A 27235-nucleotide genomic window follows, 5' to 3' on the forward strand; every position below is an offset into this window, starting at 1 on the left:
TACCTGTTCCATAGTTCCAATTAGTTCTTCTTTGCCCAATTCCAAGTTCTGCACAGGCCGTACCAGTCTACAAGGAGTGGTAAAAAGGAACAATCCCGGGTACAGACTTGGTTTTCCTGTCATGGGTATAAGGACCACTTCCATCCAGGGAGGAATTCTTTTCTCTCTCAACACCTGTTTCCAACAAAAACAGATTTTAACAAACCTAGTGTCTCAGAGCCATGGCTTTTGCTGCCAGTCTTATGCCCCATGGAATGACACTCATCCACAATCGGGCATGGTAAAAGCCCTGCTTCCTTGAGTGCTCAGCCTGGCTACCAGGCAAATCACTAACTACTGAGGCTAAGGATAAGGTACATCATGAATGCATGTCTAGACACACTAAAGGAAATTCTGTCCTTTGTGATCTAAAATACAGTAGATTATTGTTTTTATTTTTAAATGTAATAAACCAAAAACTCACGGGTGGGCTGGGCATGGTGTAATCCCAGCACTTTGGGAGGCCGAGATGGGAGGATCACTTGAGCCCGGAAGTTCAAGACCAGCCTGGGCAACATGGTGAAACCCCAGCTCTACAAAAAAATTAAAAAATTAGCTGAGTGTGGTGGTGCATGCCTGTGGTCTCAGCTACTTGGGAGGCTGAGGTGGGAGAATCACTTGAGCCCAGGAGGTTGAGGCTGCAGTAAGCCAAGATCACACGACTACACTCCAGCCTGTAAAGGTAACAGAGTGAGTCCCTGTCTCAAAAACAAAACAAAAAAACTCCAACAAACTCCTGGGTGAAAGGAGAAATAAAAACCTAAATTACAAAAACCTGAAACCAAAAACCATGTGTCAGAACTCATGGGAATTCACAGCTAAATGTATTATCATTAAAAAGAAGAAGTTTGGTGGAGGGGGACACAGGGAGATGCTGGTCAAAGGGTATAAAGTTTCAGTTATGCAACAGAATTAAGTTTCTGGAGATCTCATGTATAGCCTGTGACTAAAGTTAAGAATACTAACTATATTGCTTACTTGAAATTTAAAAGCAGATCTCAAGTGTCCTCATCCCCCTGCCCTCCACAATGCTAACCAAAAAAAGGAGAATGAAAATAAATTATTTAACCAAAAGCTAAAAAAGAATAAGGTAAACCAAAAGAAAGCACAAATTATAACAAAGATAAAATCAGACTGATGAGGCAGGCAGATCATTTGAGGTCAGGAGTTCGAGACCAGCGGGGGCAATGTGGAGAAACCCCGTCTCTACTAAAAATACAAAAATTACCCCAGCATGGTGGTGTGCACCTGTAATCCCAGCTACTTGGGAGGCTGAGGCAGGAGACTCACTTGAACCCGGGAGGCAGAAGCTACAGTGAGCCAAGATCATACCACTACACTCCAGCCTGGGCAATAGAACAATATTCTGCATCAAAAAAAAAAAAAAAAGGAACGATAGAATGATTGTTTAATGGGTACAGAGGTTCCATTTGTGACAGTGAGAAAGTTCTAAAGATGGTGATGACTGCACAACAAAATGAATGTACTTAATACCACTGAACTATACACTTGATCAAATCTCATACTCTCTGAGCATCAAAATAAGTAGTAACAGAATACTCACAAAATTAAACAAGCATCTATAAATCTGTGCTAACATAAATAAATGAACAACTAATAGAAAAGAAAGCCCTCTCTTACAGAATAGCAACTAATAAAGATAGAACAAATGATGGTGGGGGAAAACACCATGTGGTAACCATCACAGTAATATTAACTCATCAAAGAACCACCAACGGAATAGTAATTCAGCAAATACTTCATCAACTACTGGGTGAAAATGTGAAGAAAAGGGGCTCCACAGAGCTTTCGACTATCTCTCCACAAGTTACTTATTACAGAGAAAACAGAAACTATGTGAATTAACCTAAAGAACACAACCTTGAAGGGATCAATTAACATGACTCGTAATGGGACAAACCAACGTCATGTGCTTCCTGAAATGAGAATGTGAATCTCATGATGAGGAAGCAAAACATAAACCTAAATTACAGGAGAGCTGTAACATTGTGAAATATCTATTTGGTCTTCCACCCTGTTTCCTGGCATACAATTCCTAAAATCCTTACACTTTCCAAAGTGATGTCTTTTTGCATGCTATTCAGATGCACAAAAAACACTTGAACCGGACGGATCACTTAAGGTCAGGAGACCAGCCTGACCCAGATGGTGAAACCCCACCTCTACTAAGTATACAAAAAAATTAGCCAGGCATGGTGGTACGCACCTGTAGTCTCAGCTACTCAGAAACTGAACCACAAGACTCTGACTCAAAAAATTAAAACAAAAGACTGGTGGTTGGCAGCATCTAGGTGGCTTCAGGATGGGGTTGGTTATCAGAAAGAACAAGCCAGGATTAGAGGATTGGGACTTTTAGCCTTACCTTCAACCTCCAGGAAGGGGATAAGGGCTGGAGGTTAAGCTAATCACCAATGGCCAATGATTCCATCAGTCATCCCATGTAATAAAGCCTCCGTAACAACCCAAAGGACTGGGTCAGGGAGTTGCCAGGGTAGCCAGGCATGGTAGTGCAGTCCTGTGGTCACACAGCTTGGCAGCCTGAGGTAGGAGGATCACTTAAGCCTGGGACATCAAGACTGCAGTAAACTGTGATTGTGCCACTGCACTCTAGCCTAGGCAACAGAATGAGACCCATCTCTTAAAAAAAAAAAAAAGAAAAGAAAAAAAGCGAACATTACTGAGACAACTGGTGGAATTTGAGTATCAACTATGGATCCCACCCACATGACCTTCTCTGATTTTCAGAAATGTACTGTGGTTATGGAAGAGAAAGCTCTTGTTCTTAGAAAAAATACACTAAAATCTTTATGGAAAATGGGACAATGTCTGAATAGTGCTCTCAAATGGCTCAAAAGAAAAAAATTATAAAGAGCATACAGAAGATAAAGCATGTGGGGCAAAGCACAGCAACTGGTGGATTTGGGTAATATGTATATAGGAGGGTCCCATGTACTGATCAAATATCTTTGCTCTAAGTGTAAAATTATATCAAATGAGCCACACAGTTCCACTTCTAAGAATATACTCAAAAGAATTAAAAGCACAAGGACTTAAATAGATATTTGTACACTCATGTTCACAGCAGCGTTATTTGCAATTACCAAAAGGTAGAAACAACCCCAAGTGACCAACAGAGCACTGAAACTAAAACTAAAATTTAGCTTAAACATTTTTTAAAAATAACACAGAACAGAATATAAACCACAACCTCATCATGTTGCCAAAGGACAATTCTTTCAATGGCCATTATCAAAGCAATAAATACTCCTCACTAGGAGGAAATTCCAAAGATAAGTTATTCAAAGAATGTCATTCTACCCTTTTTAAAGATATATTTTCAAAACCTAGGAGGCAATGGAGTGTAACTTCTACCTTGCATATTTTGAATATTATGGAAATACCTGTATTTTGAGATCCCTCAGATGCCACTAGTATTAAGAAGGGGGAAAAAGGTTAAAATTAGTTAGATAAGCAAACTGGAGTGCCTCAATGAAACTACCAAAGAATGTATATGGGTCAAATATCTGTCACTGACCCCAACAAATGAAACCAGTATAAGGCAAGCCTCTGTCACCAGAGGGAATGCACAGGCATTTTGGACGTTCTGACCCCTGACCACCTGATCACTCTAGACTGCCCAAGGGTTAACCCCAAAACTAGAAAAGAACTGAAAATCTAAGGTCAAGGGATAGGACAATTCACAAAGCTCAAGCCCACCTTAAAATGACGAAGAGAATCTGCGATGCCCGGAGCAAGCTCCTTATCCACCCAGCCAACCATGACACCGTCCAGCAGGACAGGGTAGCACTCACTGTATGGTCGGTGGGGAGCTCCATCAACAGGAGTGACCCCTGGTAAAGGGAACAAACACAGCACAATCACATTAGAATGCTTTATCCAACATTCCAGATTCCCTCCAGATGGGGTCAATGCTGGATCAGTTCAGATATCAAATTATCCTTGTCTCTAAAACAGGTACAGGCATTATTTCTTTTAATTGCACTTCAAAGATATTTCGAGTGGGCTTATCAATGCCATTTTTCCAACAGCATGTGTTCCCTTTGTTTCTTTGTGTTGGTATTTTGGTTATTCTTGCAGTATTTCAAATATTATTATTATTATTATACCTGTAATGGTGATCTGTGATTAATGATCTCTGATGTTACTACTGTATTTGTAGATGTGGGTAGAAATATCAAGACAAGGCCAGGTGTGGTGGCTCATGTCTGTAATCTCAGCACTTTGGAAGGCTGAGGCAGGCGGATTATGAGGTCAAGAGATTGAGACCATCCTGGCCAACATGGTGAAACCCTGTCTCTATTAAAAATACAAAAATTAGCTGGGCGTGGTGGTATGCGCCTGTAGTCCCAGCTACTCAGGAGGCTAAGGCAGGAGAATTGCTTGAACCCGGGAGGTGGAGGTTGCAGTGAGCCATGATCATGCCACTGCACTGCAGCCTGGTGACAGAGTGAGACTCTATCTCAAAAAAAAAAAAAAAGAAAGAAAGAAATAGCAAGACAACTAGAATTAGAAGTAGAGTCTAAAGCTGTGACTGAATTGCTGCAATCCCATAACCAAACTGAACAGGTGAGGAATTGTTTCTTAGAGAATAAACAAAGAAAATGTTTTTTTTTGGTTGTTGTTGTTTTTGAGACAAGGTCTTCCTCTGTTGCTCAGGCTGCAGTGCAGTGGCATGATCATGGCTCACTGCAACCTCAACCTCCTGGGTTCAAGCAGTCCTCCCACCTCAGCCTCCCGAGTAGCTGGCAGGTGTGTGCCACCACGCTTGGCTAATTTTTTATTTTTTTTTTGTAGAGACAGCGTCTCCCTATGTTGCCTAGGCTGGTTTTGAACTCCTGGGCTCAAGCAATCCTCTCACCTTGGCCTCCCAAAGTGCTGGAATTACAGGCCTGAGCCACTGCACCCAGCAGAAAATGGTTTCCTGAGATGGGATCTCAAGAAACGAGAAGATGCTGTGAACACTGTTGAAATGACAATGAAGGATTTAGACCGGTGCGGGGAGGGGCACAAAATTTAAAAAATTTTTTAAAAAGGATTTAGATTATTCCATAAACTTAGTTGATAAAACAGAGGCAGGGTCTGAGGGGACTCACTGCAACTTGGAAATAATCTCTTATGTGGGTAAAATGCTATCAAACAGCATCACATGCTACAGAGAAATCTTTTGTGAAAGGAAGACTCAATTGATGTGGCAAACTTCGTTTTATTTTAAGAAATTGTCACCAGGTACAGTAGCTCACGCCTGTAATCTCAATGCCTTGGAAAGCCGAGGCAGGTGGATCACCAGAGGTCAGGAGTTCGAGACCAGCCTGGCCAACAAGGTGAAACCCCGTCTCTACTAAAAATACAAAAAAGTAGCTGGGTGAGATGCTGGGTGCCTGTAATCCAAGTTACTCGGGAGGCTGAGGCAGGAGAATCGCTTGAACCCGGGAGGCAGGGGTTGCAGTGAATTGGGATCATGCCATTGCACTCCAGCCTGGGCAACAAGAATGAAATTCTATCTCAGCCGGGCGCGGTGGCTCAAGCCTGTAATCCCAGCACTTTGGGAGGCCGAGGCGGGTGGATCACGAGGTCAAGAGATCGAGACCATCCTGGTCAACATGGTGAAACCCCGTCTCTACTAATACAAAAAATTAGCTGGGCACGGTGGCGCGTGCCTGTAATCCCAGCTACTCAGGAGGCTGAGGCAGGAGAATTGCCTGAACCCAGGAGGCGGAGGTTGCGGTGAGCCGAGATCGCGCCATTGCACTCCAGCCTGGGTATCAAGAGCGAAACTCCGTCTCAAAAAAAAAAAAAAAAAAAAGAAATTCTATCTCAAAAAAAGTAAAAAAAAAAAAAAAAAGAAGTTGTCACAAGCCATCCTAACCTTCAGCAACCACCACCCTGATCAGTCAGCAGCCAGCACTCTTGAAGCAAGACCTTCCACCAGAAAAAAGATTACAACTTACTGAAGGCTCAGATGATTTAATATATATATTTTTAGCAATAAAGTATTCTTAAAATTGAAATATTTACATTTTTTTAAAAGACATAATGCTATTACACACTTAGACTACAGCATAGTGTAAACATAACTTTTATATGCACTGGGAAACAAAGAAACTCATGTGACTCACTTTATTGCAGTGCTCTGGAACCAAACCTGCAGTATCTCTGGGGAAAGCCTGAAGGATTTGCTGAAGTTTAAATCACTTCAGCAAGGACACACAGGAAACTAGCAACTCTGTCCTCAGCAGAGTAGTAAGGGGACAGGGGTCTAAGGGAGAGAGCATTTCACTGCATGTCTTTTTAATATTTTGATTTCTAAGCCATGTAAATGCATTAAATGCATTAACCCCCAAATGTAATTACAGTTGATCCTACGGTTGATCCTCTGCTGATCTGCCTGTCTCAGCCTTCCAAAGTGCTGGGATTACAGGCATGAGCCACTGCGCCTGGTGACAGTTTCTTAAAATAAAACAAAGAAGTTTGCCACACCAATTGAGCCTTCCTTCCAAGAAAGATTTCTCTGTAGCATGTGATGCTGTGCACATTTGCCTACTTGCTACATTTTATCTGTAACCACAAAATTCATACTAGGGATGCTTTAAAGTCATTCCAGGACATGCAGCAAAAAAATTTGAGTCCCCTGATGTGAATGCTCCCCACAGCTGAAGTCAAACAAGACGATGCCATGCCTTCTTGTCAGCTCATGCTGTATATAAGCATCCTTTGCTCAGTCTGATCAGTGGTACATTTTTAGCATTTGTGTCCTTTTTGTTGGTGTGATTTCACTGTTTTAATAACAGCCTCCAGGCCAGGCATGGTGGCTCACACCTGTAATCCCAGCACTTTTGGAAGCCAAGGCAGAAGGAATGCTTGAGGCCAGGAGTTTGAGACCAGCCTGGATAACACAGCAAGACCTCATCTCTACAAAAAAAAAAAAATTGCCTCCAAGTGCAGCACTGAAGTGCTGCATAGCATTCACATATGCAAAAAGGCTGTGATGTGCATAACAGAAAAAAATGTATGTTAGATAAGCTTACAATTACAGTGCTGTTGGCCGAGAATTCAATGTTACCACATGAATAATAATATATTTTCAAAGGGTGTCTTCCAACAGAAACACACAAAAAGCAAGGCTACATATTGATCAGTTGACAAAAATGTAACCAGAGGCTCTCAGGAACCTAACTCTGTACTTCCCCTAGGCACAGTGCTTCAATATTCACTGGTGACTTTAAAGATGACGAGTACTACAAATAATGAGAATCACCTGAAATTAAGTAAAAAAGGAATACTCTTCCATGAACCATAAATGCATTCTGAAGACATCAAGTGTTTGTTAAGAGTGTCACAGGATATCCAATTCATGTTTCATCTGTCATCCCAATGTGAACATCTCTATCAAAAGTTAGGTAGCAATTCTGTCTTCTCCAGGACCAGAGCAAAAATCCCTTCCCCATCTCTTTTTTCTGCAGTTGGATATATTTTCTACTGCTCCACTTTATTTTTTTATCCTTTCTACCCTCTCCTGGACTTTGACATTTTTAATCACCAGTAACAAAATTCTTTTCCTCATAGAGGATAACCCTTCAAATTACACTGATTACATCTTCTAAATCCTTAGTATTTCTTGATTACTTTCTGTGGGGCCCTCTTCTTACAGGCTACTCTCGCTCTCTCTGTGTTTTTTTTTTTTACAGTCTCATTCCTGAATTTTTAGTAGTGATGGGGTTTTACCATGTTGGCCAAGCTGATCTCAAACATTTGAACTCAAGTGATCTGCCCACCTTGATCTCCCAAAGTGCTGGGATTACAGGCGTGAGCCACCACACCTGGCCAGGCCACTCTAATTGGAAGAGTACTTTTAAAGCAGAACTTTCTTGAGTCAATGCCCTTCTAGCTTGAGAATACCTATCACCTGATCCCCCGAACTGGAAGTTTTACTGTACAAATGTTAATCTCACTGGAGACCCTATCCACAGATCACCGAAGACAGAACATTTCTAGTCTCTAAATCACAAATGGAGAACCCTGGGACTAGAAGACTGCAGAGAAGGCTGACATCTTTAAGTATGAAGGTAAATTCAAATCAAGCATCAGGCCAAGGATTAGATAGCTTTCTAGCCAAAGTAGAGACAGAGACAACAGCTATACGGTTATCAGGAAAAAAGGTTATGTATCTGATGACATCAGGGTAGACTGGAAAACCTCCTTTTAAACGGTCCTGCAAACCAACACTGTTTTCTACTTAGAAATGCAAAGATCCAACATGAGACACAAGGAGAATGACCCAAAAAACTACTCAATAGCTTCTATGCTTCCAACATTTACAACAAGTCTTTTTCACACACTTTGGCATCATTCTTATTGATCTTTTTTTTTTTTTTTTTTGAGATGGAGTCTCACTCTGTTGCCCAGGCTGGAGTGCAGTGGCGTGATCTCAGCTCACTGCAACCTCTGCCTCCCGGGTTCAAGCCAATTCTCTGCCTCAGCCTCCAGAGCAGCTCGGTTTACAGGTGTCCATGACCATGCCCAGCTAATTTTTGTATTTTTAGTAGAGATGGGGTTTCACCATCTTGGCCAGGCTGGTCTTGAATTCCTGACCTCATGATCCACTTACCTCGGCCTCCCAAAGTGCTGGGATTATAGGCATGAGCCACCACATCCAGCCTCATTTATTTATTTTGGAGACAGGGTCTCACTTTGTCACTCAGGCTGAAGTGCAGCGGCAGCAGAATCACAGCTCACCGCAGCCTCGAACCCCTGGACACAAGGGATCCTCACTTCCATTATCTTTTTTTGTTGTAGTTGAAAGAAAACACCCCACACCTATAACACTTAGTTTCTCCTGTTTTCGCTTTCAAAGAACGCATTCAGCCTTCTATAGAGGATCCAAGAAAGGAGCCCAACTCCTACACAGAAGAGTAAAAAAGAATTCTTAAAGTCTCTGCTGAATCTCCAAAAGCTGCACAACTTAACAGGTTAAAAACCACATAACCAAACAAGATGTTTATCGCTGTACACTACATACCCAAGTTGCAGAGTAAAGCTGGAATAGATGTCGTATACACAAACTGTGTGACAACCTCACATACGGCAGTTAGGTGGTTCATCAGGCCACAGGGCTCCCCGTCTGGGGTGTGCACAGGACAAAGGAAGCCCCAAGACTCTGGCAGCAGTCTGCGTACTGTGGTGGTCCTCATCTTGGCAAAATCAGACCCTCTGTGCACGCAGCGGAAATGGGAGAGATAGCGTATGAAGTTCAGCTTGTCAGCCACAACACAAAGTCCAGATTCTTGTAGGAGGCCAAGACCTTAATAAAACAAAAGTTACTAAAAAATGGGCCAAACTTTTAAAAAACTGAAATTTTTGAGGCATTATGACAAAACCTCAGAGCATTCTACAGATCACAGAATGAGTTATTACAACATTTATTCTCCTAGCTCTGATGAGTGGAAAGAGTTCACAAAAAAATATGTAAAATAATCTCCAGATTTCACAAACTGTATTAGCCCCAACCAGTTCCCTAACTCCTCTACTACTTCTGAGCCTCCTTTGTGGGAGAACATTAAATGAATTAATAAAATAGCAAGTAATTAAATTCATCTGAGAGGGTCAGAAAATACGTAAGCAAGTGAGCAGGCCAACAAAAGAATCAGCATCAGTAACATGGGTTAAAAAACAACAACAACAACAGGCCAGGCACAGTGGCTCACACTATAATCCCAGCACTTTGGGAGGCTGAGGTAGGCAGTTCACCTGAGCTCAAGAGTTCCAGACCAGCCTCAGCAGCATAGCGAAACCCCATCTCTACAAAAAATACAAAAATTAGCCAGGTATGGTGGCTTATGCCTGTAGTCACAGCTACTCATGGGGCTGAGGTGGGAGGATCACCTGAGCCGAGGAGGTCACGGCTGCAGTGAGCCATGATCCTGCCACTGCACTCTAGACTGGGTGACCGAGTGAGACCCTGACTCAAAAACGAAAAGAAAAAAACATTTCTGGATTCCCAATTACCACTTTTAAAGTTTCTAGGGTCATTCTCTTTTTTGTTGAGACAAGGTCTTGCTCTGTCATCAGGATGGAGTGTAGTGGTGCAATCATAGCTTACTGCAGCCTTGACCTACTAGGCTCAAGTGACCCTCCTACCTTGGCCTCCCAAAGTGTTGGGATTACAGGCATGAGCCACCACACCTGGCCCCTCAGGTCACTCTGAGGCAAGGCAACTGGTTTAGAGATGGGAATGTCCAGTAACCCATCCAGAATTCCTAAGAGGTAAATCTTCCTGAGAGGTCTAAGTGGTCTTTCATTATCTAGAAGGAGGCAGAGGGAATGTATTTGGTTATTTGAATTAAATTTTAGCTACACAGACAACTTGTCTAAAGCCCTTCAGACTGATAGCTGTCAAAGTAATAGTTGTGAGAAATTAACTATTTTTTTTTAGTTTGTTTTTAAAAAGAAACTCCTAGGGACAGGCAAATCTACATTAAGCAAACAATTTTAAAAACATAACGAAAACGATCTATTTAATTTCACCTGTTTTAGAACGCAGATTCCCTGTAGCAAGAAGGTATTCAAATGGTTTTGTAAGGTCTAGTCCCATAGTAAAAATCCTCATCAAATTGTCAGTGTTCATGGACACATTGGTCTTCTGAGACTTCTTATCAAAAGCTATTTTAATAGACACTAACCAACCTTCCAGTTTTTCCTGAAATAAGAAAAAATATTTAATAAAAACTTATTTTAGAAACTTTAATATAAAACAGTATGTGAACTAGGTGTGGTGGTCACACCTATAGTCCCAGGACTGGGTGAATTGCTTGACACCAAGAGAACATGAAACTGGGCAAAATGGTGAAACAAAACCCTGTCTCTACAAACAATTTACAAATTAGGGAGAAGGGAGCAGGGTGAGGGAGTAGGGCATGCCTGTAGTTCCAACTACTTGGGAGGCTAAGGCAGAAGGATCGCTTGAGTCCAGGAGTCTAAGGCTTCAGCGAGCTATGATTGTGCCACTGCACTCCAGCCTGGGAAACAGGGTAAGACCCTATCTCAATAAAATAAAATAGTATGTGTTTTAATTATCACAAACTTCATATTTATTCCCATGTAATCTGTACAACCTTTAACAAAAAGGTCCACTAACATACACTGGATATGAAAAACATCAAAACCAAAAACCTGAAAGAGAGCTTTGCAGGTGTAGAAAGGATAGCTCTTCAATGTCACACACTCCTTCACCTGTTATACTTGTTATACACCCAAAACCAATCATGTGAACACAGCGCATCTTAATCTATGCTGCCAACACTTAGTGAAATGGCTAAAGAAGGCTGCAATTCCCAAATTACAGCTAGATTGGAGGAACAAGTTCAGGTATTCTGAAGCACTGTAGGTTGAATACAGTTAACTATATTTGTTGTATATTTTCTCACTGCAGCCTCAACCTCCTGGGTTCAAGGGCTCCTCCTGCCTCAACCTCCCAAGTAGGTGAGACCATTGGCCACCATGCCTGGCTAATTTTTAAGTTTTTTTGTAGAGATGGGGGTCTCACTTTGTTGCCCAGACTGGTCTCAAACTCCTGGGCTCAAGCAATCCTCTTACCTTGGCTTCCAAAGCGCTGGGATTACAGCCATGAGCCACCACACCCAGCCCTATTGTATATTTTCAAAAAGCTAGAAGAGGGGATTTCGAATGTTCACAACACAAAAATATGATGTATGTTTGAGGTGGAATGTGTTAATTACTCTTATTTGATCACTATACATTATTTACATATATGGAAATATCAATGTATACCCCATAAATATGTACAATTATTACATGTCAACTAAAAAGAAAAAGACTATACACCATCAGCACTTCCTATGGGGGAGTTCAGAAATCATTGAAAATGTCTAAAAGAATGTTTGAAATAGGTTCTCTCCTATTATCTGATATTTGGAAGAAAACCTGGAAGATGTACATAGGTCACTTGATCACTGAATACCTTTTCCTGCAGGGCCCTGAGTCAACACATTAGCCATTGACTAGTGATAATCCACCTGTTTAAACTACGAATGTTTGAACACTCACACTTGGAAGACCTAACTATTCTTCCAGGGGACAGCACTGGAAGTGCCACATTTCATTTCTGTATATTCTCTGGCACTGACACTGCACTTAGTATCACTGTGATGCAGTGATATTAAATTTTCAGTACTTTAAAAAAAAAAAAAAAAAAAAAATTTTCAGTACTTTGAAGGAATAAATTTTGGAGAGGTGTGAGAAGAAGGAATACTTTTATAAAATGTTATAATGAATCTCACAACTGACTACACTGGTAGGATTTGTAAGTAGACTGCTAAAAGTCTGTAACATACAGGTAAGTGAATTACCAGAGAGTGAAGAAAACTGTTAGCTCACCCAACAAGGGTGTCAGCATAGGTTTGGTCTTTATCAAGTGAACTTAGAGGATCAAGTTTGAATGGAAGAGTCTGGCATTGCTGCTCCACCTCTGCTGGCTGCTGTTTACATTCCTTTCTTGAGCCTACATCTTTCTGTGTCATAAACATTTTTATCAGGTATACACTGAACACTTCAGTTTCACGGTCAACATCGAATCAGAAGCCTGGATCTTGACAACTGATTTATCTGTGTTCTGCCTTTTTTCATAATTATGTCTAGTTCCTTATTTGGGTTTAAAATCAAAACCGGAAAAGCTAACCAGAAAAGATAACTTTATGGTTTATCTACAAACAATACAGAAAATATGGTTGCCATTTTTCAATTTAATATTGCTTATTTCAATGTAAATAAAATATGAATTTTTAAGAGTCTATAATTCATCTTTTGTCATGATCATGTATCTTCTGAAGATTGTTTTCATGGTCTAAACTCAAAGGTTTAAAAGCTTTAACATAGCTGGTAAGGAAATCAGATACTGAGCAATGAATTCTCTGAAAAAGCCCCAATTTTCCCTTTGTTTCTACCGTTGCTGAAACAGGTCACCTTAGTAATGCCTTAATACAGAAGACTCATTTCTTTTCTTTTTTGAGACAGGGTCTTGCTCTGTCACTTAGGCTGGAGTATACTGGCGTGATCATGGCACACTGCAGCCTCCATTGCCTGGGCTTAAGCAATCCTCTTACCTCAGCCTGCTGAGTAGCTGGGACCACAGCTAAAAAATTGTCTGTAGAGACGAGATTTTGTCTCTGGGTTATTTGCCCAAGTTGGTCTCAAACTCCTGGGCTCAAGTGATCCTCCCATGTTGGCCTCCCAAAGTGCTGGGATTACAGGTGTAAGCTACTGCATCAGGCATTTTTTTCTTTTTGAGATAAAGTCTTGCTCTGTCGCCCAGGCTGGAGTGCAGTGACATGATCATACCTTATTGTAGGCTTGATCTCCGGGGCTCAGGGATCCTCCCACCTCAGCCTTCCAAGTGGCTGGGACCACAGTCACGTACCAGCATGACCAGCCAACAGCTTTTTCTGGAGATAGAGTCTTGCTCTGTCGCCCAAGCTGGAGTGCAGTGGTGTGATCTCAGGTCACTGGAACCTCTGCCTCCCAGGCTCAAGAAATTCTCATGCCTCAGCTTCCTGAGTAGCTGGGATTGCAGGCGCACGCCGCCCCAACCAGCTAATTTTTATATTTTTTTGTAAAGACAGGGTTTTGCCACATTGCCCAGGCTAGTCTTGAACTCCTGAGCTCAGGAGATGCACCCACCTCGGCATCTCAAAGTGCTGGGATTATAGGCAAGAGCCACTGCACCCAGCCACTGCAAATAGTTTTATTATTTCTGTAGAGATCTCCCTATGTTGTCCAGGCTGGTCTCAGACTCCTTGGGCTAAAGTACCCTTCTGCCTTGGCCTCCCAAAGTGCTGGGATTACAGGCACGAGCCACTGTATCCCTGGTCTCACTTCTTTTTCTTTTCTTTTTTTTTCCTAATTAGGAATTGATGTGAAATGAAGACACATTTCTAATGTGGAATACAATGAGCCCACCAATGCTTCACTTCCAGTAGATGGGAAATGTAAATTAACCTTTACTTGAAAGGTTAATTTAATAACAGATTAAATTAATTAAGAGAAAACTGCTGCCTGCTTTCAGTATTTGTCAGGCAAATTCTAGGCTGCTAAAATTTTTCAGTTTAATTTTATGGACAGAGCAAACAGAAACAAAAATTATTACCTTTTGGGAAGAATGTAAATAAAAATTACTGCCTAGATAAGAAATTAGAAGGCTAGGCACAGTGGCTCATGCCTGTAATCCCAGCACTTTGGGAGGCCAAGGCAGGTGGATCACTTGAGATCGGGAGTTCAAGACCAGCCTGGCAAACACAGTGAAACCCTGTCTCTATTAAAAATACAAAAATTAGCTGGGTGTGGTGGCACGCGCCTGTAATCCCAGATACTTGGCAGGCTGAGGCAGGAGAATCACTTGAACCTGGGAGGTAGTTACAGTGAGCAGAGATTGTGGCACTGCACTCCAACATGGGCAACAGAGCAAGACTCCGTCTTGAAAAAAAGAAAATAAATCAGAAGCCACACATAGTGGCTCACACCTGTAATCCCAGCACTTTGAGAGGCCAAGGCGGGCAGATCACCAGAGGTCAGGAGTTTGAGACAAGCCTGGCTGACATGGTGAAACCTTATCTCTACTAAAAATATAAAGAATTGGCCAGGCGCAGTGGCTCACACCTGTAATCCCAGCACTTTGGAAGGCCAAGGCAGGCAAGGCAGGCAGATCACCAGAGGTCAGGAGTTCAAGACCAGCCTGGCCAACATGATGAAAACCTGTCTCTACTAAAAATACAAAAATTAGCTAGGCATGGTGGTGTGTGCCTGTAATCCCAGCTACTTGGAAGGCTGAGGTAGGAGAATCGCTTGAACCCAGGAGGCAGAGACTGCAGTGAGTCCAAATCGCACCACTGAACTCCAGCCAGGGAAACAGTGCGAGGCTCCATCTCAAAAACAAAACAAAACAAAACAAAAAGAATTAGCTGGGCAGGTGCCTGTGGTCCCAGCTACTTGGGAGGCTGAGGCAGGAGAATCACTTGAACCTGTGAGGCAGAGGTTGCAATGAGCTGAGATTGTACCACCACACTCCAGCCTGAGCAATAGAGCGACACTCGGTCTCAAAAAAAAAAAATTTTTATCTCAGCTCTCTCCATCATCCATAACACTACATTACCCCTTAGATTACATCTTTTGGGGGATAAGACACAAAATATAAAATGCCACTGAATCGGTATTCTTATGAAATCATTTTTGTGCCATGCCAACTTTCTCTCTATACACATTTGCAGGCAAATTTCACTACTCACAGTAGTTATATTCTAGTTAACACTGCAGTAGCACATACAAAACCACTGCTCCTGGGGAGAAATACAGGGCTGGGTTCCTGCAAGTCTCCGGTCATAATGTCTGGTCAACGGATCACTATACAACCTTGTTTAATGCAAGCTTTTGCTGAAAGGTACCTTATTTAATATACCTTGTTAATTCGTTAACACTGAACACTAGACAGCACTTCAGTGCTATGCTTAGGAACCATTATAAATAGCAAAAACTGGCCAGGTGCAGTGGCTCATGTCTGCAATCTTATCACTTTGGGAGGCTGAAACGGGAGGATCACTTGAGCCCAGGAGTTTGAGACCAGCCTTTACAACATAGTGGGACCTTGTTTCTACAAAAAAATTAAAAATTAGCAGGGTGTGGTGGCACATGTCTGTAGTCCCAGCTGCTTGGGAGGCTGAGGTGGGAGGATTTCGTGAGCCTGGGAGGTGAGGCTGAGATCCTGTCTCAAAAAAAAAAAGTCACCAATAAAAAGTACGACAATATGATAAACACAGCACTGAATACACCTCAAAAAAGACCCTCTTTACAGTATGAACTGAAACAGGAAAGCAGAGTGTTACCCTGCCATACCTCAGTTGTAACATTTGCCTCGGGAGACTCAAATTCTTCACTGCTCTGTCATGTGTGTGAATAATCATGAAAGCACCAAGTAACGACATTAGGGTTACAAATAAATTTTAGTCAGTGAGTGAATTCACACAGAACCTACAAATAATGAGGATCAACCATATGTCTGAATATAGGCCACTTGCTTTTTATCATTAACACTATGACCAAGATTTGATATGGTCTTTATATAAAACTATTAAGCAAATTTCCAAACCTGGTGTAAGCTAGGATTTTTGATTCTCTTACTGCTAAAGGAATAAACAAAAAAGAGACCACACAAGATGCCAAAACTAGAAACAATAAACATGCAGAAAATAGTAGTGCTGGACAGTCACACCATTCCACAAGTGGTACCACAGGCCAAGGGTGGATGCGGTATGCATTTACCTTCAGAAACATAAGGAAGAGCTGACCCGGTGTAAGGACTTCTTGGTTCACTAAACTATCAGGATTGTCCTCCATGCACTCTCCTTTGGCTAAAGCAAAGAGCTTTCGTGTCATGAGACAAAGCATATAAAACTTTTCAGTATTGGATTTCAAGTGGATACAGACGCACTGGCTGTCAAAATAGAAAAAAAAAGCTTAAGACAATCTAGTTGGTAATACTACTTAATGCTCTATTAACCAAGATCCCTAATTCATGCTTACTTAACGTTAATTAAATAAAATTAAGCATTCAGTTTTTGACCTGCACTGGTCACATTTGAAGTGCTCATCATGTGGCATGTGTCTACATACTGGACAGCACTGGTATGGAGCTGGCTCCTTTAGTAATTATACAGTGGTTATATAAGACAAAGTCCTTGCTTTGAAGAATTAGAGACACAAAGCCTGCAACCTTCAAATAGTACAGAAAGAAAAATGTACATCTGTGTACACAGCAAGTAAAAAAGCAAATGTAAATTAATGAAATGTTCACAATTTGTGAATATGAGTCCAATGTACCATTTGGACATTATTCTGGAAGTCAGAATTGATTTCAAAATAAAAGTTAAAAAGGACAATAAAATAAAACACGACTACTAAAAAATAAAGGTGAGAATAGCCACAAAAACAAAGGCAGCCCCCAGCTAGCAAGGACCAGAATTCTACCCCAAGATCCATTCTCATTCCCAGATGACTCACCCACCCAAACTGCAACGAATACAAAGAACCACTGACGGCCCTCTGCCCCTTCAAAAACAGTTCAGGCAAAGCACACATACTTAAACAGGAACTCCGCAGCTTGCTCATTTGGGTACCAGTCAGGAACATTGAGCTTTACTCTGAAGCATTCACCTAGATAGTTAAGGACCTGTTTTTGTGTGGAACAACCCTCTTCCATTACAATCCTTAACATCTGAGAAACAGAGTTTCTAAAGAAAGAATCATCCTCTTTTCCTTTGATGAGCTCCTGAAAGATCTGATAATCAGAAAAGCTGACAAGTGCCTAGAACAGAAAATAAAAGGTTTCCTTTTTAATTTCTCACTAATAACTAAAATATTTCATCTATTCAGTAACAATTATCTTCTCTTTTTTAATACCTAAGGAAATTAGTACTCTGCTAATGCTGAACCAAAGCAAACTCTAAAATAAAGCATTCTTTGTATGATAGCCAGACAGCAATATGGCCTCCAAGATCTTCACCTCTTGGTGTTCATAAACATGTGTAGTTTTCTCCCATGCTGAATCAAGGTTGGACTGCTTGACCAAGAGAATGTGGTGGAAAAGATGACGGGAGACTCCCAGGGCTAGGTCACAAAGGGCACTGCAGTTTTGCCTTCTGCATCTTCTGCTCTCTGTTCTCTCAGCTCACTACGTGGAGGAAGACAGCTGTCTCAAACAGCCTACAGAAAGGGCCATGTAGACAACAACCCCATGAGGAGACCACCTGCCAACAACCATCACTGATTTGCCAACCATGTGAGTGAGCCACCTTGGAAGTCCTCAAAATGACTGCAGTCCTGTCTGACATCTCAATACAACCTCCTGAGACCCCAGGCCACAAACGTCCAGCCAAAGCACTCTCAAACTCCTGATCCACAGAAACTGTGAGACAGAAATGTTTATTGATGTTTTAAGCTATTCAATTTTGAGGTAATTTGTTTTGGAGCAGTAGATAACTAGTACATTATTTAATAAGGAGAATACATCCAATCTGCACAGGATACTACCTTCAATGAATTCTTCATAACAAAAGAATGCATTCATTAAGTCATACCTTAAGTGCAAATCCCAAAGGAAGAAAAAACAGTTCTTTCCGGTAAATAAAGTTCAACATAACAGTGCCATTTTCCAGGTAGTGGAGGTTCATATTGACAGCAGAATGTTCTTCTCTCACACAGTGCATTGAAACTCCTATTGAACCAAACAACAAAAAAATCAGAAACTCAGTGATTCTATAATTGCTTCAATCATTTTTTTCTGAACAATCTTACCCTCTTAGACACAATTAAAGCCAAATCATTAAGTTTAGCCAAGAATGGTAATCAAAAATGTTTCTAAAACTTAGCAAATGTCCTCTTGCATACAAAATCTACCCAGATTGTGAAACACTAATGTAAAATAACTGAAGCTATGAATTTAAGCAAACTTCAAAGTTTTCCTCCAGAACAGAGTCCACGTCTTTTAGCATTTCATATCCCTCTTAAACTGTGGAGTCTGGTCAAGACATGGTGTTTGATCTAATAGTACCAATAGAGAAAAGCAGAATTTTAGATTTTAAGTTTATTTCAGTTTCAGGCAAAGACTGCTAAGCCACACCACTATCAACTCAGGCAAAAGAAAATGACTAGACATTCTGACATGCTCCTTTTCTAGGTACAGTATGTATGACTACAATTAAAATCTGATTTTTAGCTCAACTATCAGGACAAATTGTTTAACTTTCAAGGCAGCTCAAGAATGCAACATACTATCTTAGGCACTGTCACAGAGAGTGCTCAAACAGAGGCCAGGTGGCTGTCAGACAGAGACCCTGAGGGGTGTGCCACAGTAGCCTGAACCTGAAGACATCCAAGACCCACTCCCACCTATGGCCAAGCCAGACTAGCTTTCATCTTCATAAGCAATAACAAAAATACACATACTCTTTCAGTTTGCACAGGTAAAACATAATAGAAAGCAGGTTTTCCATTATGAATTTTTTGTAATTTTTAAAATGCTTATAATTGATAAAAATCATATATATTCAAAGTGGACAATACCTTGAATATACATATACATGTAATGATTTCCACAATCAAACTGATGAAAACATCAATCACCACCCATAGTTATCATTTGTATGTATGTACGCGTGTGTGGTTGAGACACCTAAAATTTACTCATCGAATTTTAAGTAAGCAATACAGTATTACTATCGTCACCAGGCTGTACATCAGATCCCCAGAACTTACTCGTCTTGTAACTGCAAGTCTGTATCCTCTGACTAACATCTCTCCATTTCTTCTTCCATCCCCATTATGAAAACTTAACACAGGAATGCGCAATAGAAAAAAACAAAAAAACAAAAAACAAAAGAAAGCCCAGGCATGGTGGCTCACACATGCAATCTCAGCAATTTGGCAGGCTGAGGCGGAAGGACTGCTTGAGCCCAAGAGTTCGAGATCAGCCTGGCAACATGGTGAAACTCCATCTCTACAAAATTAGCCAGGCATGGTGGCATGTGCCTGTGGTCCCAGCTACTTGGAAGGATGGGGTGGGAGGATCACCTGAGCCTGTGAAGGTTGAGGCCATGGTGAGTTGTGATCACACCACTCTGCATTCCAGCCTGGGTGCCAGAGTGAGACTCTGTCTCAGGAAAAAAAAAAAAGAAAAAAAAAGAAAATTATCAAAGACTATTTAAATGCATCTACTTAAAAAAAAAAAAAAAGGTTTTAAATTTTCCTTAAAAACATTCTAGTAATCTCCAGAACTTACCATACTGAGTATAACCAGGCCCTCTGGTTTTCCATTTTGGTCTTATCATTGCAATGGGAAAATTTCTCCGAGGCATAATCAACATTCGGATGACCTTTTCAATGCCATTGATTATAAAATAGCCCCCCATTTCCTGCCAAAGATATTAATTATAATTTGTTAAACAAAGATACATGACTGTAAACATGAACCTCATTCCTACCCAAGGTAGTACAACACACAGAACAGGAGCACAGAGGTGAAAGGTACTACTGATCCCTTGAGAACACAGTACACAGACACTGCCTTTGTATGAATTAAGTTTTCTCACGTAGGTTACAAAGGTCTGAGGGACATGGGAGAAAAGTATGGAAGAAAAACAGGGTACTTCTATTAGACAGGCTCAGCCTAACCTGCTTTTCTGTCCCCTAAAATGACTTCAGTCTTCAAATAACACTAAAAAAAAAACTTACTCCAAAGAGGTGTCGAAAGATAAAAACTGTAACCATTTTGCTTCGATACTCGAGTATGGTTTCCCAAATAAGTTCAAAAAAATACTTTTAATAACTCCACTCAATATCACATTTTTGTAATAAAGAGCTACTATTTAAGAATTGCCTTCTATGAAACAGGCATATTATACTAGATGCTCTATGTCATCATAACACTTAATTCTCATAATAATGAGTGAGATAGCTATTATGCCATTTGCAGCAGAGGAAACTGAGGCTCAGGGAGATTAACCTCCCAGCCACATGACTGGTAAGTGGAAGAGTTGTGTGTCAAATCCAGATCTGACACCAAAACCCTCTTCCCGCCACATAACACCATCTGCCTCTACTGTAGGCACAGTCTGTATGTCTTGATTACCTCAACTTAACACTGTAAAGCCACCTAATACAGCTGAAAGAAATGATGAAGGGAAGGCATGAGTCATTAAATATGCACACAGAATCTTACTATTATAAAAGCAGACATTTTAATTCAATTTTTAGTGATAGGGTATCACTCTGTCTCCCAGGCTGGAGTGCAGTGGCACAATCCCGGCTCACTGCAGTCAGGCCTCCTGGGCTCAAGCAACGCTCCTGCCTCAGCCTCCCAAGTAGCTGGAACTAACAGTGCATGCCACCACCATGCCCAGCTAAACAAACATTTTTGCCAATAGCTTTGTGGGTTAAGACAGCTTGAAAAAAACAAATTTCATGGAAGTATGTCTTTGTCATTCAGAAAAACCTACCAATTCTTCCCCCCAACCAATAATAGTCTCTAATTTTATAGCCACTTTTTCATATTGTCTAATTTGATAGCCATGCAGAGCCATACCCTGTATGCAGGCAAGATACTGATATCTCTTTCACCTATCCAGAAAGTGGAGCAGAAGAAAATCTGGCCCCCACTGACACACTTCTTGTCTTCCTACTCCCAACTCAGGCCTTCTCTACTGTCTCACACCTGGATGCCCGTGATTACCTCTGCCTCCTCATGGTGCTGAATGAGGGCTTGTGGGGGAAGGTTGTGTAAGTTGCAAAGCTTGGACTTCACCATGATGGGAACATAGCCCAGAGACTGCTTAATAATTCCTTTTGAGATTCCATTCACTGCCCAGTTGATATCGGCCTAAAAAAAAATGAGAGAAAAAATTACTTAACATAAATATCTGCATCTGAGAAAACAAATGAGTATTTTCAAAGACTGAGGAAGAAGATCAATTAAATGATTTTATGCCTTAGATTTAGAAGGTGGGAATCTCTTTTTTTTTTTTTTTTTTTTTTTTTTGAGACGGAGTCTCGCTCTTGTTACCCAGGCTGGAGTGCAATGGCGCGATCTCGGCTCACCGCAACCTCCGCCTCCTGGGTTCAGGCAATTCTCCTGCCTCAGCCTCCTGAGTAGCTGGGATTACAGGCACGCGCCACCGTGCCCAGCTAATTTTTTTGTATTAGTAGAGACGGGGTTTCACAATGTTGACCAGGATGGTCTCGATCTCTTGACCTCGTGATCCACCCGCCTCGGCCTCCCAAAGTGCTGGGATTATAGGCTTGAGCCACCGCGCCCGGCCAGAAGGTGGGAATCTCTTAGACAACAGCACCATGATAGCAATTTCTGGCATCAACTTTATTAGGCACCTGCCCTAGTCCCAAATATGTGCAGTGTGAGAGTACTCACTGTCAACTTCCCACGATAGGTACTCCTTCGGCCCCGGCATTCTGCTGGATAAACGCTGGCCTCTTTGCAGATGGTCCCTTTTGGAACTGTAGGTGGACTGATAACAGCATCCAGAATAGTAAAAGAGACACGCTGATCTTTGAAAGCAAATTCGAAGGGAGGTATAGCCTGAAATGCAATTCACAGTATTAAACTGCTTGCATTTCCAAGGCACTTTTTCTCTAAGACTCTTCCAAATCTTATGTGTTCTGTAAACACTGATGCCTGTGATGCCACCATGACACACCTAAAAAAGACAGTTAAGGCTACCTCCATTCTACTTATAACTTCACTAAATACATAAAGCCACAATGTATTATTAGCTCAAGATTTCTTTGAGTGTCTACTATGTGTCAGAGACCGTAGCAAGCTCTAGGGATACAGCTAGGAACAGAACAAAGCTCCTGTTCTCCGAACCAAGAGGCTTGTGTATTCTTACCTTGTCTATGTGCATAGCAAGACAAATGAGCACTGCTGCTAATAAAGCAAGGATATGGAAACAACCTTTAGGACTTAGGACTAGATGCTTAATGTACAATGGTTACTTCATACTGAAGCCAGAGCCATGAAAAGGAAAAGATGGTGGCCAGCGGGGGTTTCCCCTTCCACAGAAGTTACTTCTTTGCACCACTCTGTGGGGGAAGCTTTGCTGTTCTGAGGAAGAGGGGTCACCAAGCTCTCCTACATATTCATCACAGGCAACCTCCTAGCCTTAGTCTTAGAATAATGAGAATGAAAAAAATGGAGCCAAGAAAGAATACCAGTGAGGTTCTCTACCCTCATGTGAGTTAACTGACCTTTTCTAAATTTTTAAATTTTATCTAAAGCTGGTATTATTTTAGAATTTCATATTTTATTTAAAAATAAAAGCAAGGTGCAGTGGCTCACACCTGTAATCCCAATATTTGGGAGACCGAGGTAGGAGGACAACTTGAGCCCAGGAGTTCGAGACCAGCCTGGGCCACATAGGGAGACCCTGTCTCTACAAAAAATAAAAATAAAAAAATTAGTCGGCCATAGTGGTGTGTGCCTGTGGTCCCAGCTACTTGAGAGGTTGAGGTGGGAGGATCACTTCAGTCTGGAAGGTTGACGCTGCAGTGAGCTATAATCATGCCACACTATAATCATGCCACTGCATTCCAGCCTGGGTGACAAAGTAGATCCTGTCTCAAAAAAAAAGAATGGAGCATTAGTTAAAAAAAAGAAGGATTAGAAGATTTGCTTTCTCAAGACACAGCTGTACTATTTAGATCTAAATACAGTGAATTGTTGTTATTCACAACAGTTGTGTTCTACACAGTTGCCATAAACACTGAATTAGCCAATACTGAACCACTGCTCCTAGGGTAAATACATGGTTAGCTTCCTGCAAGCCTCTGGTCACATTTCATCAACTGATCAATATGCAATCTCGCATTATGTGTGTTTCTGTTTAAAGGCACCTTATTTAATATATATTACTGAGTCCCTAACTCATGCTTGAACAAAGCCTATGTTAAATGCATGTATTAATATTATTCCCAAAAGGCACAGCACAGCCTTCTTTTGCCTAGGAACTTTATACAGAATTTTAATACTTTGCTTGGGGGCCATTTTAAACAATAAAATCCACAACAAAAAGCACAAACACACACTAAATAGATAGTGAAGATGACCCCTGTTTATAGTTTATAAACTTAAAACAAGAAGGCCGAGCATCACCTTGTTGGATCTCAGCTGGAAAAATGGACACTGAACAACTCAACTTTTTCACTGCTTCTGGACACGGTGCTTTTGCAGTATAAGTAAATTTTAGTGAGTGGGTGAATTTGCAAATATAGACTCCCCAAGTAATAAAAATCAATTGTATTTTGAAAATATTTTGAAAAGACAGACACATAAATTCTGACTCACAGGAAGAATTCACTCCAAAGAAAGTAGGCAAAATTACATTTTGTAAGTAAATAAAAATATGATAAAACTCTTTTTTCTCTTGGCTTTATAAATATTAGTCATTTACTTTACTGTGTTTTACAGAACATTTTCAAATACATTATCATTACAGTCCTAGCTAAGTTGTGACATCATTTTCTATGCAGGGCCAAATTTTCTTCATCTACTTCAACCAAAACAATATATCACAAGGAACTGAATGCAGAAGCAGACATGAGAATCCAGCTGTCTTTTCATTAAGCCAGACATTAAAAAGGTTTTTAATAATGCAATTCATCTAATTTCTTTTTTGCTTTGAAAAATGTTTTTCATAAAAATGTTAACATATAATTGGTTTATTTTTATTTCTGTTTATTTATTTATTTTTGAGACAGAGTCTTGCTCTGTCACCCAGGCTGGAGTGCAGTGGTGCAATCTTGGCTTACTGCAACCTTCACTTCCAGGGTTCAAGCGGTTCTTGTGTCTCGGCCTCCCAAGTAGCTGGGAATACAGACATGTGCCACCATGTCCGGCTAATTTTTGTATTTTTAGTAGAGATGGGGTTTCACTATGTTGGCCAGGCTGGTCTGGAACCCTGACCTCAAGTGATACGCCTGCCTCAGCCTACCAAAGTGCTGGGATTACAGGCAAGAGCCACCACACCCAATCGATTGGTTTATTTTTAAATGAATTAGTGCTTTTCTAAAATTTCTCAATTTGATTATTTTTTTTTAAAGACAAGGTCTCACTCTGTTACCCTGGCTGGAGTGCAGTGGCATAATCAAAGCTCATTGCAGCCTTGAATTCCTGGGCTCAAGTTAGCCTCCCACCTTAGCCTCCTAAGTAGCTGGGACCACATGTGAGCACCACTATGCCTTGCCATCTGTTAACTTTTGTAGGGGACGAGGTTTCACTATGTTACCCAAGCTGGTCTTGAAATCCTGGGCTCAAGCCATCCTTCTGCCTCGGCCTCCCAAAGTCCTGGGATTACAGGTGTGAGCCACTGTACCTGGTCCAATTAACTTTTAATTAGGTATTTTTTCTCACAGACATGATACTCTAAGAATCCAGGCACAATACATGCAAATATCCCCACCACTCTTGTCTTCCCAAAAAATAAATTTTAATGCCTTCCATATTATTTGCGGAATAGAGTTCAAGTATTAGACTGGCAATCAAAGCTCTTCACATTATCTCTACCCGTATCTCTCACAACACAAATCTTACGCAACAAAACCACAGGTAGGGTCCCCTAAGCATGTGACTCTGCTCTACTCTTCCCCTGGACGGAATGCATGTTTCTCACCTCTTGAACTCATCTAATCCCGCCCTTTCTCAAACTCCTGGATTAGTTGCGCTGCCCATATGCTCCCACAGTAGCCCATACAATCTCTTGACAGAGCAGTGCTCGCGTATTGGTATGGACTGCTTTCCTATCTTCACTCCTTCAACCCCAAAACACGACAAGGAGCACTTAAATGTATGAACTGTCTCTTACACGGGACTGCCTCCTCCACATCCTCAGAGCCTAGTGCCTAGAGACACTGAGGATGCTTACTAAACGAAACTTTCCCCCACCATCCTCACCTAAATTCTGCTACCATTACCCTACGCTAGTAATGCCATTACACTTTTCGATTCAATCTTGCCTTTACGACTTATTTATACCTTCTTTAGCACCTACTTAATTCAGAACAAATGAGTAGTTTCTCTCTTTAAAGCTCTAAGAGAAGGAAACTAAAGGATAACGTTGTACATTACACTGCAACTACAAATAAGTTCAGAATTTTTTGAGGTACGTTTTGGAGGTGTCTTCAAGTGATACAAAGGCATGTGCATTGTGAATGGTTGGGAAATACATCCCCAATAAGCCACTTCCTCACTCTCACAGAACCTAGAAAGTATCCAACAAGAAACTATGGTTCGCAATCACTTTTCAATCCAGAAATCACGAATACATGTCTTAGACGACTTGAATACAAGTTCCACGAGGCCCAGCTCTGCGTCTTGTTCAACACGTTGTGCTCTCCCGCTTACCCACTGAGCCTGTCAGGATCAAGGAGCACACGCGTTTGGGGTCACACTGTGGTCTCTCAGCCATTTCTCTAGGACCCTGTCCCCGCCCGCGCCCCACAAGGCCCAGACCTCACCCCCGCCCCTCCCTCCTCCAGCCACGCCTGGCTCCTCTCGCCCGCCAGCCTCGAGCTTGGCCTCGCCGCGGCAAGGGCGCCAGCGGATGCCGCACTCACCTGCACCGCGAGGCCGAGACCCTCGTGCACAGCATAGTTGAAGGACTCCACATGCGCCCGCGTCAGCTCCTGCAACGCTGCCTTTTGCTGTTCCCGCGGGATTCCATAAGACGGGTCGGTCAAGTGCTTTAGGCTAGGCCCATCGGGGAGGTTTCGCCACCGGCTGCAGGGATCCATGTGGCTACCTAACGCCGGTCGCTCAGTACGCGCCGGAAGTAGTGGCCGGAGTCCCGCTTCTGCAGCCTGCTGGGAAATGTAGTTCCCTCTTGTTCCGCCCGCCTTAGGCCCTTCGGTTTTATGGGGTCGACGTAGAACCAAAACCGTCGAGTGAACGGGCCGGTTAACGCTGTAACCAGCCAGAGCGTGGCGGGTCTGCCCCTTCTCCCATCTTCCGCCCCACGCATCTCCCTGCTCTGCTAAAAATGCCGAAGGTGGAAACCCACTCCTTGCCCAGTTGACCCACGCATCTCCCTGCTCTGCTAAAGATGCCAAAGGTGGAAACCCACTCCTTGCCCAGTTGACCCACGCATCTCCCTGCTCTGCTAAAGATGCCGAAGGTGGAAACCCACTCCTTGCCCAGTTGAGCGTGTGACCTCTTTGGCTCTCATTGGCTCAGTCAATTAGGATTGGAGGAGAGCGGTCTTCTCAGTTTCCCATCTATTTCCCTTAACCTGTTCCCAGTCCCACGCTGATGCCGACCTGGGGAGTCATCCGGACAAAGTCTTTGCTTCAACGAAAAATCGGATGCCGGGCCCCGGGCTGACTCTTTACCCAACTCCTAACTCGCGAGGCTCACCCCCGGAAGGCCAAGCAGTGATCGGCCCCACTAACCTCCCCGCATCTTCTGGACTGGAGTCCTGGGGGAGGCCTGGGGAGCAAGGTAGGGTAGGGGTCGGGTGGTCTCAGATGGAGAGGCTGAGACAGGGGGGCGTCCAACATTTAGTACAATGTTGAACTGACAAGAATAAATATACTTGTT

At 42.0% G+C, this 27235-nt stretch overlaps 1 protein-coding gene across 2 annotated transcripts in view; it reads right to left on the reverse strand.

Moving 5' to 3' along the window:
- The window catches only part of POLR1B (RNA polymerase I subunit B), a 40422-nt gene extending 13964 nt beyond the window's left edge, over positions 1-26458 (reverse strand). Inside the window, exons 1-12 of one of the 2 annotated variants that reach the window (XM_064377979.1) lie at positions 26257-26442; positions 22058-22225; positions 21365-21511; positions 19916-20048; positions 18216-18352; positions 17220-17443; positions 16402-16573; positions 10603-10774; positions 9098-9379; positions 3778-3911; positions 1268-1405; positions 4-174 (exon numbers count right to left, since the gene is read on the reverse strand). In XM_064377979.1, coding sequence (XP_064234049.1) covers positions 4-174; positions 1268-1405; positions 3778-3911; positions 9098-9379; positions 10603-10774; positions 16402-16573; positions 17220-17443; positions 18216-18352; positions 19916-20048; positions 21365-21511; positions 22058-22225; positions 26257-26433 — 2055 coding nt within the window. In that variant the 5' untranslated portion in view covers positions 26434-26442. Of the gene's footprint in view, positions 1-3; positions 175-1267; positions 1406-3777; positions 3912-9097; positions 9380-10602; positions 10775-16401; positions 16574-17219; positions 17444-18215; positions 18353-19915; positions 20049-21364; positions 21512-22057; positions 22226-26256 lie in introns of both variants that reach the window. The other variant, XM_012434436.3, reaches the window with a different exon arrangement.
- Between the last annotated feature and the right edge of the window lie 777 nt (positions 26459-27235).

This window comes from Aotus nancymaae, unplaced genomic scaffold, assembly GCF_030222135.1.
Source record: "Aotus nancymaae isolate 86718 unplaced genomic scaffold, 86718_ANA_hifiasm-v0.15.2.pri h1tg000017l, whole genome shotgun sequence".
NCBI lineage: Eukaryota > Metazoa > Chordata > Mammalia > Primates > Aotidae > Aotus > Aotus nancymaae.